Source organism: Vipera ursinii, assembly GCF_947247035.1.
Source record: "Vipera ursinii genome assembly, chromosome: 7".
In the NCBI taxonomy this organism is placed as follows: domain Eukaryota; kingdom Metazoa; phylum Chordata; class Lepidosauria; order Squamata; family Viperidae; genus Vipera; species Vipera ursinii.
The window spans coordinates 22,418,735-22,431,805 of NC_139521.1; the positions used below are offsets into that span (position 1 = coordinate 22,418,735).

A 13,071-nucleotide genomic window follows, 5' to 3' on the forward strand; every position below is an offset into this window, starting at 1 on the left:
AAAATGCAAAGTGTAATGACTGTAGCTAACTACCTTTTATGCCAATATATGCGTATATTTACTCTATGAAGGCCATCTATTCCCACCTGTTCCCCAATAACTTTTAGTCATTTTTCAAGACTATCATCTTCCCAAGGGCATTTACATATTACACATTTTATCATAGATTTCTACCAATTGCATGTAAAAAAAGGGGACTGGCTCTGTCCACAAGACATGGCTACCATCTTGAATTTTTTGACACCCGATACCTGATTTCAGACAGAGCTCTTCTGAATTCCATATGGATCCCTTCTCCCTCCAATTAACACTTCATATACTTTGGACAGAAATGATAAGGAAAGATAAGAGAAAAAAAATTAAATACTCATTTTCAAGATGGGAACCACCTCAGCCCTTTTCCAATCCTCAGGTATTTCCCTGGTGCTCCAGGATTTTTTGAAAGATATGGTGCAGTGGTACTGAGATAACATCTGCCAGCTTCTGGGATGTAGTCTGTCAGATCCCGGCGATTTATATTTGTCAGGGTCAGATAGGTGTTCTCTTACCATTTTCTTATTTTTTGTTTCTAGTTTGTCTTTTGCAGGTTTTTTTTGTATGTTGGGCTGTAGTTTCTTTTTGTGTGAAGACTGATGCAGAGAATGAATTAAGCAGCTCTGCTTTCTCTGTGTTGCCTGTTATTTCCTTGCCATCCTCCCTTTTTAGTGGACCTACAGTTTCCTTAAACTTTTTCTTGTTAACATGTTAGAAGAAACTTTTTTTTTTATTATCCTTGATTTCTGTTGCAAGTCTTTGTTTGTTCTGAGCTTTTGCTTTCCTGACTTCATCTTTGCATGTTCTGGCTGTCTGCTGATAATTGGTCTTAGTTATGTGCCCCTCTTTCCAGTTTTTGTATTTGTCCTTTTTATCTTTGTCAGAGAGAACTTTGTGCAGCCATGCTGGTTTCTTCTTGAATTTCTTGTTTTTCTTTTTCAGTGGTATTGTGCTCATTTTCGTTTTTATGATCACATTTTTCAGAGTTCCCCATGCTTCTTGGGTTGTTTTCCCTTCTAGGACTTTCATCCATGAGATCTTTCCTAGATTCTCTCTGAGTTTGTTAAAATAGCTCTTTTGAAGTTTAAGACATGGGTTGGATTGTTTACTATTGCTAGTGTTTGCGTTATATTAAATTCCAGTATGATGTGGTCACTTTTACCCAAGGTTCTGGGAACTTCAATTCTCTCTATCATTTCTTCTCTGTTAGTAAGAATTAAGTCCTGTATAGCTTTACGTCTGGTTCCCTCCTCTATCTTTTGGATGACAAACTTGTCAGCTAGGTTGGTTAGGAATCTGTTTGATCTCCCGCTTGCTGCAGAGTTTGTCTCCCAGTTGATATCTGGATAGTTGAAGTCTCCCATTACTACTGTGGTTATGCTTCCTACATACATTTGTTAACTGGTTGGAAAAGAGTTCATCTATTTCTTCTGATTGGTTGGGTGGCCTGTAATATACACCTATGGCAATATCACTTTTTTCCTCTTTTATATTGACCCATATACATTCTGGAGAGATTTTATCTTTGATCATGTGCATTTTTGTAGATATGTAGTGTTCTCTTACATATAGTGCAACTCCCCCTCCTGTTTTTGTACACCTGTTTCTTTTGAACAATTTGTATCCATCCAACCTTGTTTGCTACACTTGATTTTACATCTATTTGCCATATCATGAGCCTTATCTTATTGGCCTCAGTGTGTGTTTCACAGAACTCAGCACCTGCAAACAATTTGCATTTTAAACTTAACCAAATGAATCCCAAATTGACATTTCAGTATGTCCATGCTGAGGCCACATAAGGGACCGTTTTTAGCCTCAGAATGCTCTTGCAGGATTAAGCAGGAGGAGAAAAGGCATTATAGCATCATAAAATGTCATTAATTAGACACTATAAAACTTTCAAGATGGGTTCTCAAAACAATTGTGGTCTGTAATGGCCCTATACCATGACTAAATATGACACTTATATAATCCAAGCAAAGTAGCTGATGTGCAGAAGTAGCACTACACTCAGCAGGCCCTGTGTTCCTGTTATTACAAACTAGATTTCAGCCTTAAAACCAAAATAAAGATTAGACAACCTACAATGTAAAATGGTTTGAATTAGCTATGGTTAAGCATTAAGCACAGAACATATCATGGTCTCTCATTGCTTGAGAGGCAACATGAAGAGCCATCATCCTTGGATTGACCCAAAATGATTAATGCTGCTGATTATTACTTTTACTCCTAGATATAGAATAGTTCAGCAATAGCAGGAAGATATATATATATATATATTTGCCCCAGGTTTGTATTTGTAGACCTGGGATGTAATTCTGTTTTTAAAATACAGAATACTGGGAAGAAGCTACTTTTTACAGTCTCTTCCATAAATTAATTTTAAAATTAATGGAAGCTATTACAGAAGTTCTCCAAACTGTAAGCTGGAGCTTATGAAAAAAACAACTTGATTGTAGCTAAAGTCCTCAACTTCTTTCCTAAAATAACTCCGTGTCCCAAGTGGATCATATAAGCTTGATTGGTTAATTTGCTCCCTTGTAAAAAAAAAGACAACAATAGTTAGCCAGAGTGCCATGGAGATTTCTTTTAATCTTTTATAGTATGGGAAGATAGCCTACCTTTCATCTCAGATACTTACTGAATCATGATTTCCACTAGAGAATACCTTCCTAGTTACTCTGAAAAGAAACTACAAGGGGGGAGGGGTGGAAAGCCTCGGAAGTGGAATGTATGTGATGTTTCAGGGTGTGGAATAAGGAGCAGTTGAGCGCTTTTATTATTTTTACAAATAACACAAAGTAACAAACATAATTAATACACCTTCCTTCTTGTATTTTCCCACAACAACAACCCTGTGAGGTGAACTGGGCTAAAAGAGAATGACTGGTCCAAGGTCATCCAGCTGGCTTTCATGGCTAAGGTGGGACTTGAACTCATGGTGTCCTGCTTTCTATTCTGGCACCTTAACCACTAGACCAAACTGTTCCCATTCAAACTTGTCTGAATGCCTTTGGGCCAATTACTAGTCTGCAACCTAACTGTCAGAATCCATTTATATCCCATTTCTAAATCCCTATCTGTATACCCCAGATCTCACCCCTCACTGGATTCTGCCATTCCCAAGGAGGAGAAGAGAAGATGTTAATTGGCCATCCCTATCCATTAGATGCTGGTAGAGGACAGGAAGGCCTGGAGGAATGTTGTCCATAGGGTCGTGATGGGTCGGACACGACTTCACAGCTAACAACAACAACAATCCATTAGATGCAAGGTTGTTTATTCAGTCTGCCTGGAGGCCATCATCAAAGACCAGGGAAAGAACCTTTGAACTGAGAAAAACAAAGAAAGGGGGGGGAGACATTCTGGTTTGTATCTCTGATTGGAATCTGAAGGGGAGGAAGTAAATGTCGTAAAGGCATGGAAGATCCCTTTTCCCATGGAAGGTTTTGACACCTGAACCTTAATTGATCCGGGATTGACCAAATGGACTGAGGGGAGGTTTTTTTTACTCAGGAACACTTTAAAAGTATCAATCTGCAACACAGTTTCCAGATCCTGTCTAGATTTTCCACTGACAATCATGTTTTAGTAAAAGTTCCTGCTTGGACAATCCTGTCTCCAAGAGTTCTTCTTTCCTAAGACGTGGATTGGGGTGGGTCCTGACACTAACTTATTTCACAAGGTGTTGTGTATTGTTTTGTAAGATGAGAAAACAGGAGGTAAATGCAACTGCATAATATAGAATAGACCAGGAGTCCCCAACCCCTGGTCCGTGGCATGCCAGCAACCGGTCCGTACAAACAAGCAAAGCCCCATCTGTGGGATGCAGGCAGCACACAAAACCTCTCTCCATGGAATCAGTCCCTGGTGCCCAAAAGGTTGGGGAACCTCTGGAATAGACCATGCAAAAAAGTGTGTTATATTTATTAATTAGATATTTTCCTGAAAAAGTTTTAAGCTTTGTAGTGATCCTTCTGAAAGGCAATGGTGTTAACAAAACATATTTTGTCTAAGTCAACACAACTGAAAGGAGAATGAGTATTTTTACTGCCCTAAAATTTTTAAAAATTGCTCAATCTTCTGACTGGCCTTGCCAAGTTGTATCTCTTAGTTGAGAAGAATTATTGAGTAGAATGAGAAGCAAACAGATTAATCCCAGATTTCCAGAAAACTAGCTTTGTTAAACATTTTTGTTGTGACTTAATCATGAAGATGCCGAAGGTATTCAAAGTTTGAAGGTAAGGAAAGAACAAGGGTAATGCTTGAAATGAATCACGGAAAGCTTACCCTGAGGTAGTTGATAGTGAAGTTAGTCAGACCCATGCGAGTGATGTTTTTGGACAACTGCTCCAAAATCTGAGGGTCTTGTGCCTGTACCAAAAAATAGATATTTTTTTATATTTCGATGAGAGACATGCAGTACTTAAACACAGATTCCAGATGATCAAACTCTTCGGTATTATTATATTAAAGAAAAATGATACCAAGGTATCGGAGTAGTCAAAATGGTGGCTTCGATCATAGTTAGTATCTTGAGGGTTTTTTTAATAATCTGTCTGAAGCAGTTAAGCTGTTTTATCCTTAGAAGAGCCATGTTCTCACTATATTTAATTTAATTTAATTTAATAATATTTATATACCGCCCTTCTCCCTGAGGACTCAGGGCGGTTCACAGGGCAGAATAAAATACTAAATACAAACGTTAAAACAAGATTAAATAATTGCCCATATTAAAACAGTTGGAATCAAGTTCTAAAACGCCAAGTTAAAATTAAAACACAAGAATAAAAACCCCACCAATCCCCATCAGGCTAGGCCGGCTTGAACAAACAGAAACGTCTTGAGATCGCGACGAAAGGAGCGAAGATCGGGCGCCATCCGGAGCTCTACCAGTAGCTGGTTCCACAGCTCCGGAGCGCCCACAGAGAAGGATCTCCCCCTGGGGACCACCAATCGACATTCTCTGATCGGTGGCACCCTGAGGAGGCCCTCTCTGTGGGAACGCACAGGGCGCAGGGAGCTTGATGCTGGCAGCAGATGATACCACAGCTCTAAAACAGCAAGGAGGCTGAGATGATCCATTTTTGACATCTTCCTGAGGAAAATACTACTTTAAGCTAGGGCCTAACCCTAATGTATAGTTAAAGGATGAAGGTTTTATAAAGGCCAGATTTTAATTTGATTTAATTTAGTTCATAGGTTAGGATATTGACAAACTAATGAATTCACATTATTATTTTGGGTGCTCTCCCATTGTCTTCAGGGTTTATTAGACAATGTCTTAGCACAACAATTTGGTCTGGTGGTTAATGGCTTCAATCTTGAAACCAGAAGAGAACAAAACCTGACCTTGGGCCAGTCTTTCTTACTCAACCCTAGGAAAAAGGCACTTCTGAAAATGCTGGCAAGAAAATTTCAGAGATGTGTCCAGGCAGTCACTAGAAATCAAGATTGATTTGATAGGACCAATGAATATTTTTTTAAATGCAGAACAGTTAAAAGAAATGGAAATGAATGTATAAATGTATATGTTAGACTTATAAATTACCAAGGAAAATATGACAAAAATATCTCCTTAATTGGGATGGTGAACAAACAAACTGTATGTAAATATGCAGTTCACAAAACAAAAAAAAGACACACAAGTCATTTCCACCCCTCTGCTAAAAACACTATCCAGTAATACAAAAAGAAAAGAATGGAGTATCAGCTGTTATGTGTACAAACCACTAGTAATTAAAAGCAGAACTAACACTTGATGGCCTGTTTAAAACTAAAGTCCACTTATTGAAAATGTCAAAGATGTGCAGAATTCAACACAATAAAGAAAATGTTCTGGTGTTCCATGAAGTGTTTATTTTTGGGCCTGGTGCATCAACCAATGGTTCTAGAATTTAAATTTTCTAGAATAGGAAATTCCTGATATGATCCACCTCGACCCAGAAAGGCCAAAGAGCCATTTGGAGAAAGCAAAAAAAATACTCTCAAGAACAGTGAAATATCTCTGACTGTAATGCTAAGTTCTAGGCTAAGTAGAGAAGATGACAATTTTTAAAATAAATAAATAAAAGTGGATTCAATACTTTTTTCTGTTGGAAAAGGATTCTGAAGATAACTATCCACTGAAAAGTCTTTGCTCTTCTATGTACTATTTAACAAATCTTGAGGGTGAATCTGAGAGCAGGATTTTGCAGCTGACCTCCCTGGCTAACAAGTGACTTGTTCTAATATTCAGTAAACCTGAATGTGTGCAAGTATGGCACTGAATGTGCCTCTAATTTTATATTTCAAAAAGCAATGTATTAAGTGAAATTTTGGAGATATCAATCTAATGCTCTAGCTGAATAATTGAATAATAATAAAGGCAATCCCAATTCTAAGATTTTCCCCTACAACATTTCCTGAGACAACAAATTATGGCTTTGATGGCCTCCAAAAGTTTTAGAAAGCAATTCAGGCTGAATACTTACATGCATGGCTAAAATACTGCGAGGGACAAGTTCTCTGTATTGTCTAATGGTAAAGTGCCATGTTTTTATTCTCATAAGGTCATCAAAAGTAAATTCCAAGATCAGACGTCCTTCTGTGCATACCTACAAGCATAAAGGGCAACAAAAAATGTAAATAGATTTACTAGGATATTTTATATTTTTGAAAACTTTTTCAAATGTCGATAGATTTTGCTGTTTGACTTCATTAGGGCAATTGTATCCTTTCCTGAGCAAAGAAGAATTAAGAGAAAGCAATTCAGTTGATCAAGTTGTAGATTTTATAGCTGTGAGTGCTTAAATCTTGTTTATTTCTTGTTTCTCTCTGAAACTGCTGTTTGTAATTAACAATACTAAGTTTGTTAGTCTGAGTGTGATTAGCAATAGTGCATTCAGCACAGCTGATTTTTGAAGTAGACGACCTCTTTGCATCTATATAGGCATATGATATTAATAGGTGAAATACAACTAATTATTCAACTGACTTCAGTACAGACATATCTCACAGGTGTTAATGTTTATTCCATTTCATTAATGTAGCTTTCTTCTCTTTGCTTTTAGACTTTTTCTTTGGTTTTGTTCTGGGTTTTGCCAGTCAGCATACCAGCCATCGTTAAAACATGCAAGTCAGCCATTAATATTAATTTAAATAAGGATTAACTTCCTCTGCCTCTACTGCAGGGGTGTCAAACTCAATTTCATTGAGGGCCACATCAACATTGCGGTTGCCCTCAAGGGGCCAGGTGGGTATGGCCAGGGTGGGTGTGGCCTACTGGGTCGGCATGGCTAGACTGTGTATGGCCTACTGGGTGGGCATGGCCAGCTCTACATTGTTCGCATCAAGGGTGCCTATGGGGCCTGCACAGGAGTGGGACAGATCTGAGGGTCTCTGGCAGAAGGAGGGTCTCTGGGCCAGGGCCAAGGCAGTGGGGGCCGTTTCTTCACTGTTTCCAGGATGAGTTCGTGGGCCACATGAAACCACTTTGCGGGCCGGATCCGGCCCCTGGGCCTTGTGTTTGACATGTCTGCTCTACTGGGATGAGATACCTTTTTCCTGTTGAACTTATTTAGTGAGCTACAAACAAAGTTTAAAAACTGGGTGAGGCAACACCAGAAAGGGGGGGAACCCTCAACCCATTTAAAATTGCTACCATTCAGTGCTCCAAACTGCTACATCAATTTAAAAAGAGTGTTGTGTCTTCAACCAATGCTTTAGAGGTTCCAGCAGGACAATGGGTTTTAAAAAACTAAGCAAATAATTCAGCTGAGGGCCATATTTGCTTGAAAGAAAAAGGCATAATGACAAAAAAGCACTGCAGAATCAAAGGTTGTAAACTTCTGTTTTAATTATCTTTAGTCCTCCTTGTTTAAACTCCTCTAAGCAAACACTGAAGGACAGTAGGCTGGAATTAAAATTAAAGCCAAGTATAATTAATATGAATTGTGGATTTCAGGAAAACAATTCCTGCTAACTAGGATTCCATGGGAAAGATGCGAATAGATAAAGGAGCTTGGTTAGGAAGTCTTTAAAAAGGAAAAACTAAATACTTTTCTGCAAACAATTCCAAAATTGGATTTTTTAAAGTAATAAAGAAAGAAGGCAGCAGTCCCTGTGTCTATACAATAAGCTCAGAGAAAAATGCGAAACAAAAGGGAAACGGAATACCTATTCAGAGAAAGAAGATAAGTCATCAAGAAGAAATACACACAATTAGCCCAGCAATGTAACAAGGATGTCACAAATGTGAAAGGTCAGAAAGAATGCAATTTGGTGAATAGTGCTAAAAGTAGTATCCTTCATATCTATTGAAAATAAAAGCAAAAGAATCAGTATGCCAGCTGCTCTATGAAGAAAGCAATGTCCTAACAGTAAGAAAGAAAAGACAGAGCTGCTCAAGTCATGATAATTTGCTCTTCGGTAACAAAAAGTATGCATTCCATCAAGGTCAATGTGGAGTAGGAGGAAGGGGTAGAGATGATATTTGAGAATGACTGAAACATGTCAATTTATTTTACATGAATTCTAATCTACATACCCTATGAATTGCATTCTACGCCACTAAAAGAATTTGTTGTTGGCCTGACAGAATATCTAGGTCTTACCTCTCAGACACACCGCAGAATGAGGAAAAGAAAGATCAGGAAACTTCAAATAAGTGACACCATAACTCAGTATGGATTTGTTAAAATTCATTTTTGACAATACTTGTTCTTATCTCATTTTTTAAATGACTTAAATGTTTGGCTGAAACCAGGTTATATTATGTTTACAGTATGTCTGCAATCTTACAGCATGTCTTGGACTTCAGTAAGGCATTTGATAAAGTAGATCACAACCTATTACTTGATAAGATGGAAAAAAGTAGGTTAGATAGCATCACCACCATATGGATTTATAACTGGCTAACTAATCGGACTCAATGTGTAGCCCTCAATGGAACTACATCTACATGGAGGTAAACATGCAATGGGGTACCCCAAGGCTCTGACTTAGGCCCAATACTCTTCAATATCCTTATCAATTATTTGGATGATGGAATAGACGGTGAACTCATCAAATTTGCAGATGACACGAAGCTGGCAGGAATAGCCAACACTCCAGAAGATAGACTTAAGATATAAGAAGGATCTTGACAAGAATGAATTGGGCCCTATCTAAAATAAATGAAATCCAATGCTGAAAAAATTAAGGTTCTACCTTTAGGCAAGAAAAAACTAATGCACGGGTATAGTGTTAAGTCCGGAATGATGAGTGTAGACAGCGAGGTTGAACAAGAGAATGTTTATTGAATGCACATGGGTCAACTGGCTAGCAGCCGTTGAGCCCTATCTTATATACTAAGGTGCCTTTAAACATAACCAATCCCCGGCCCAGAATCTCCCGCCGAAGATGTAACAACCAATAACTGCACCAGGTTTTCCCGCCTAGGGAAACCACTCCCATTAACTATGGACACAACACCCCTTCCCCCCAGATAAATGTTAATTACTTAACATAGTCTTTTAGATAACTTGGTGGCTTATGATTCCTGGCTGGGTATCTGCCAGCTGTGCCGACAACTGGGGTGCCTACTGTTCTGCTATTAGTTTCAGCTTCAGGCCCTGTTGTTTGTGGCACTGACTCAGGCAATGCCACACTTATGGGTTGTTGTGGTTCACTGGACTGTCCAGGGGACTCTGTTGGGCTGCCCGGGGAACATGGTTCAGTTTCTGCTGTGCTACTTTGGGGAGTTGCTTCAGCTGCACTGATTTGTATTCCCATTCCCTCACCCCCTGGTGCTGCCCTTAACTGGTCATGACTGAATGTATTGTCTGGTGTAGTGATGCTCCTATCATTGTTGGCCTGTACAATTTCAGGGGACCTTTTCCTTAGCTGATCGATGTGTCTCCTGATCAGCTGATTCCCTTCCCCCTTAATTAAGTAAGATAACGGTCCAGTTATGTCAATGACTACCCCTTGTGACCATTTGTCCCCCTGTCCATAGTTCCTTGCCCAGACTGCGTCCCCAATATTTAGAGACCGGGTCGGAATGTCCAGTTCAGGTTCCACAGGTAGCCTGTCAGGGTGTAGTCTGTCCAATTTGGTAGTTAGACGTCTGCCCCACCTCATTTCAGCTGGGCTTTTCCCTGTGGCCATGCACGGTGTCGTGTGTTGGGCCAACAGGAACTGAGCCAGTCTCTGATGCCAATTTCCCTGGATGATCCTTCTTAAGGTGTCTTTGGTTGTCCTGACGTTTCGTTCAGCCAATCCGTTGGAGGAGGGGTGGAAGGGTGCCGATGTCGCGTGCCTAATCCAGTTGGCCTTGAGGAAGTCCTGAAATTCATTGGATGTGAATTGGGGCCCATTGTCAGAAACAATCACGTCAGGTAACCCATGGGTGGCAAAGAGTCCCCGCAAGACCTGTATGGTTTTGGCTGAAGTCATGGACTTTACAGGCACGACCTCCAACCACCGGGAGTAGCTATCCACAACAACTAGGAATGTGAGGCCCTGGAATGGGCCTGCAAAATCAATATGAATGCGAGACCAAGGGTTCCTAGCCACTTCCCACTTATGTACAGGTGTGTGCGCTTGTTCTGGCCTAGACCGTTGACACTGATAGCACCCGGCTACTCTGTCCTCAATTGCTGTGTCTAACCCCGGCCACCATAAATGACTCCTTGCTAGGGCTTTCATCCGAACAATCCCAGGATGTCCCTCATGCAATTCCCCAATCACTGCGTTCCTATGGCCCTCTGGAATGACAACCCTATTTCCCCACAGAACACATCCCAGGTGTGACGACAATTCATCCTTCCTTCTAAAGTATGGCGTGAATTTGGGGTCAGGATTCTTGTTAGGCCACCCCCCCTGTACCCACGCTGCTATTCTGCTAAGGATGTGATCTTTTCTGGTAGCTGTTGCAATGTCCTTGGCTGTCAGTGGGCATTCTGAGAGTTCCTGTAGAGACAGGATTTGGCCCACAGGTGCTGGGTCCGTGCCAGTATCTGCTAGTGGCAATCTGCTAAGGGCATCTGCATGCCCCATCTCTTTGCCAGGCCTGTGTTTAATAGAGAATGTGTATGCTGAAAGGAAAATTGACCATCTCAGCATCCTAGGAGACATGATTTGGGGTGTCTGTTTATCTGTGGTGAATAGTCCTAGGAGGGGTTTATGGTCTGTGTATATTGTTCCTACCATACAGGTAATCGTGGAACTTTTTTATGCCTGCCACGATGGCCAAGGCTTCCCTGTCAATTTGTGCATAATTCCGTTCTGCTTTAGTCAAGGTCCTGGAATAATATGCAATAGGCCTCTGTTGACCCTGGTCGTCCATGTGGCTTATGACTGCCCCTACTCCATAAGGAGAGGTGTCGCATGCTAGGAAGATTGGTTTGTTTTCAATGAAGTGGGTGACTGTGGAGTTACTGGACAATATGTCCTTCAATGTTTGGAAACTGATTCTGTGCTTTTCCTGCCACTGCCAAGGGGTCTTCCTATCTAACAGCCTGTGTAAAGGTTCAGCAATATCTGCTTTGTGAGGCAAGAAGGTATGGTAGAAATTTATTAAGCCTAGGAAGGCTTGTAGTTCCGCCTTATTTTTGGGTTCAGGTGCTAATTTGATTGCCTTAATTTTTCCTTCAGTAGGGTGTATGCCCTGGGCATCAATTCTAAATCCTAAAAATTCAGTTGATTTTACACCTATGCAACACCAGCTTCCCACTGTCTTTTTTTAATTTGAGCCCTGCATCCCTAAATTTCCCCAGTACCTGTTCCAGCCTGTCTGCTAAGATGTCCTCAGTTTTTCCAGCGATTAGGACATCATCGAAGTAAGGGCATACACCAGGAATGCCCTTCAAGGTCCTCTCCATCACCTTTTGGAAGATGCCTGGAGCTGCTGCTATTCCAAATTGAAGTCTGTGAACGCAGAACGCCCCCTTGTGGGTAACTATCGTTTGAGCCTCGGCGGCTTCCTTAGACACAGTGAGTTGCAAATACGCCTGCGCCAAGTCGAGCTTGGCGAAAATGGCGCCGTCCTGGATCGTCGCGAGGACCTGCTTCACCGTCGGGACCGGGTAAGTGTGTTTTTTCATCGCTAAATTTAGGGTAGCTTTATAGTCGGCACAAATCCTCACATCCCCATTCGGTTTAAGGGGTGTGATGATTGGTGTCTCCCAGAGGCCTCCCTCTACGGGTTCTAGGATGCCCTGGCCTACTAGCTTATCTAGTTCGGCCTCGATTTTTTGTTTAAGGGCAAAAGGCACCCTCCGGGCCTTAAGCCTGATGGGCCTAACAGCGGGGTCTAAATTAAAAGTAATGGGGGGTCCTTTGTATCTCCCTAACGACCCATCGAACACGTCTGCGAAGTTATCGCAGGCAGACTTAAGGGTCTTACTATTGATTGTGTTAATTCCCCCTACCCAGATTCCCAGGGCTGGGAACCAATTGAGGCCTACTAGGCTGGTTCTCTGGCCCTCGGTGACTAAGAGGTCTAAGAATCCGTTAAACCCCTTATATTTTACCTTAATAGTGGCCTCGCCTTTTAGTTCTATGGGTTTTTTTTGGAAATCGGCTAACTGTAGTTTAGTGGGTTTTAGGGGAATTCTACGGCCGCTTTTATTCTCAATGTATCTGAGGGTGTCACTGGAAATTATAGATGCTGAGGCCCCCGAGTCCACTTCCATCTTGCAGGGAATGCCCTGCAGTTGGACTCCGATTTTTAATTTAGGCCTCAGAATGTGATTAATTCTAGGGGTGTGATTAACTCTAGGGGTTCCCACGTGGTTGACCCCCACCCCCACCCCAGGGTTGGAAGTGCGTGCCTTAGGTCTTGGGGTCTCTCTGCCACTCCCTTCGGGGGTTACCTCACCTGAGGCCCATGCGTCGAGCTCGTGGAGACGGTTGTCGCGCGGTCGGCTTTGGCAAATGGCGTGGATGTGGCCCGTTTTTCCGCACCCTCGGCATTTCGCAGTTCGGAACCTGCAAGTTGCTCGGAGGTGGTTTCCACCGCAGCTGCCGCACCTCGCTTCGGGGTCACGAGGCCTGGTTTGGTTGTCCCTCTGG

The 13,071-nt window shown here is 41.5% G+C and overlaps 1 protein-coding gene across 2 annotated transcripts in view; it reads right to left on the reverse strand.

Annotated features, from left to right (window-relative positions):
* Positions 1-13,071, reverse strand: part of LDB2 (LIM domain binding 2) — a gene marked incomplete at both ends in the record, with an annotated part of 349,034 nt that overhangs the window by 49,396 nt on the left and 286,567 nt on the right. For both annotated transcript variants that reach the window (XM_083366938.1, XM_083366937.1), the window contains 2 exons: positions 4,327-4,410; positions 6,510-6,632. In XM_083366938.1, coding sequence (XP_083223064.1) covers positions 4,327-4,410; positions 6,510-6,632 — 207 coding nt within the window. The remainder of the gene's footprint in view (positions 1-4,326; positions 4,411-6,509; positions 6,633-13,071) is intronic.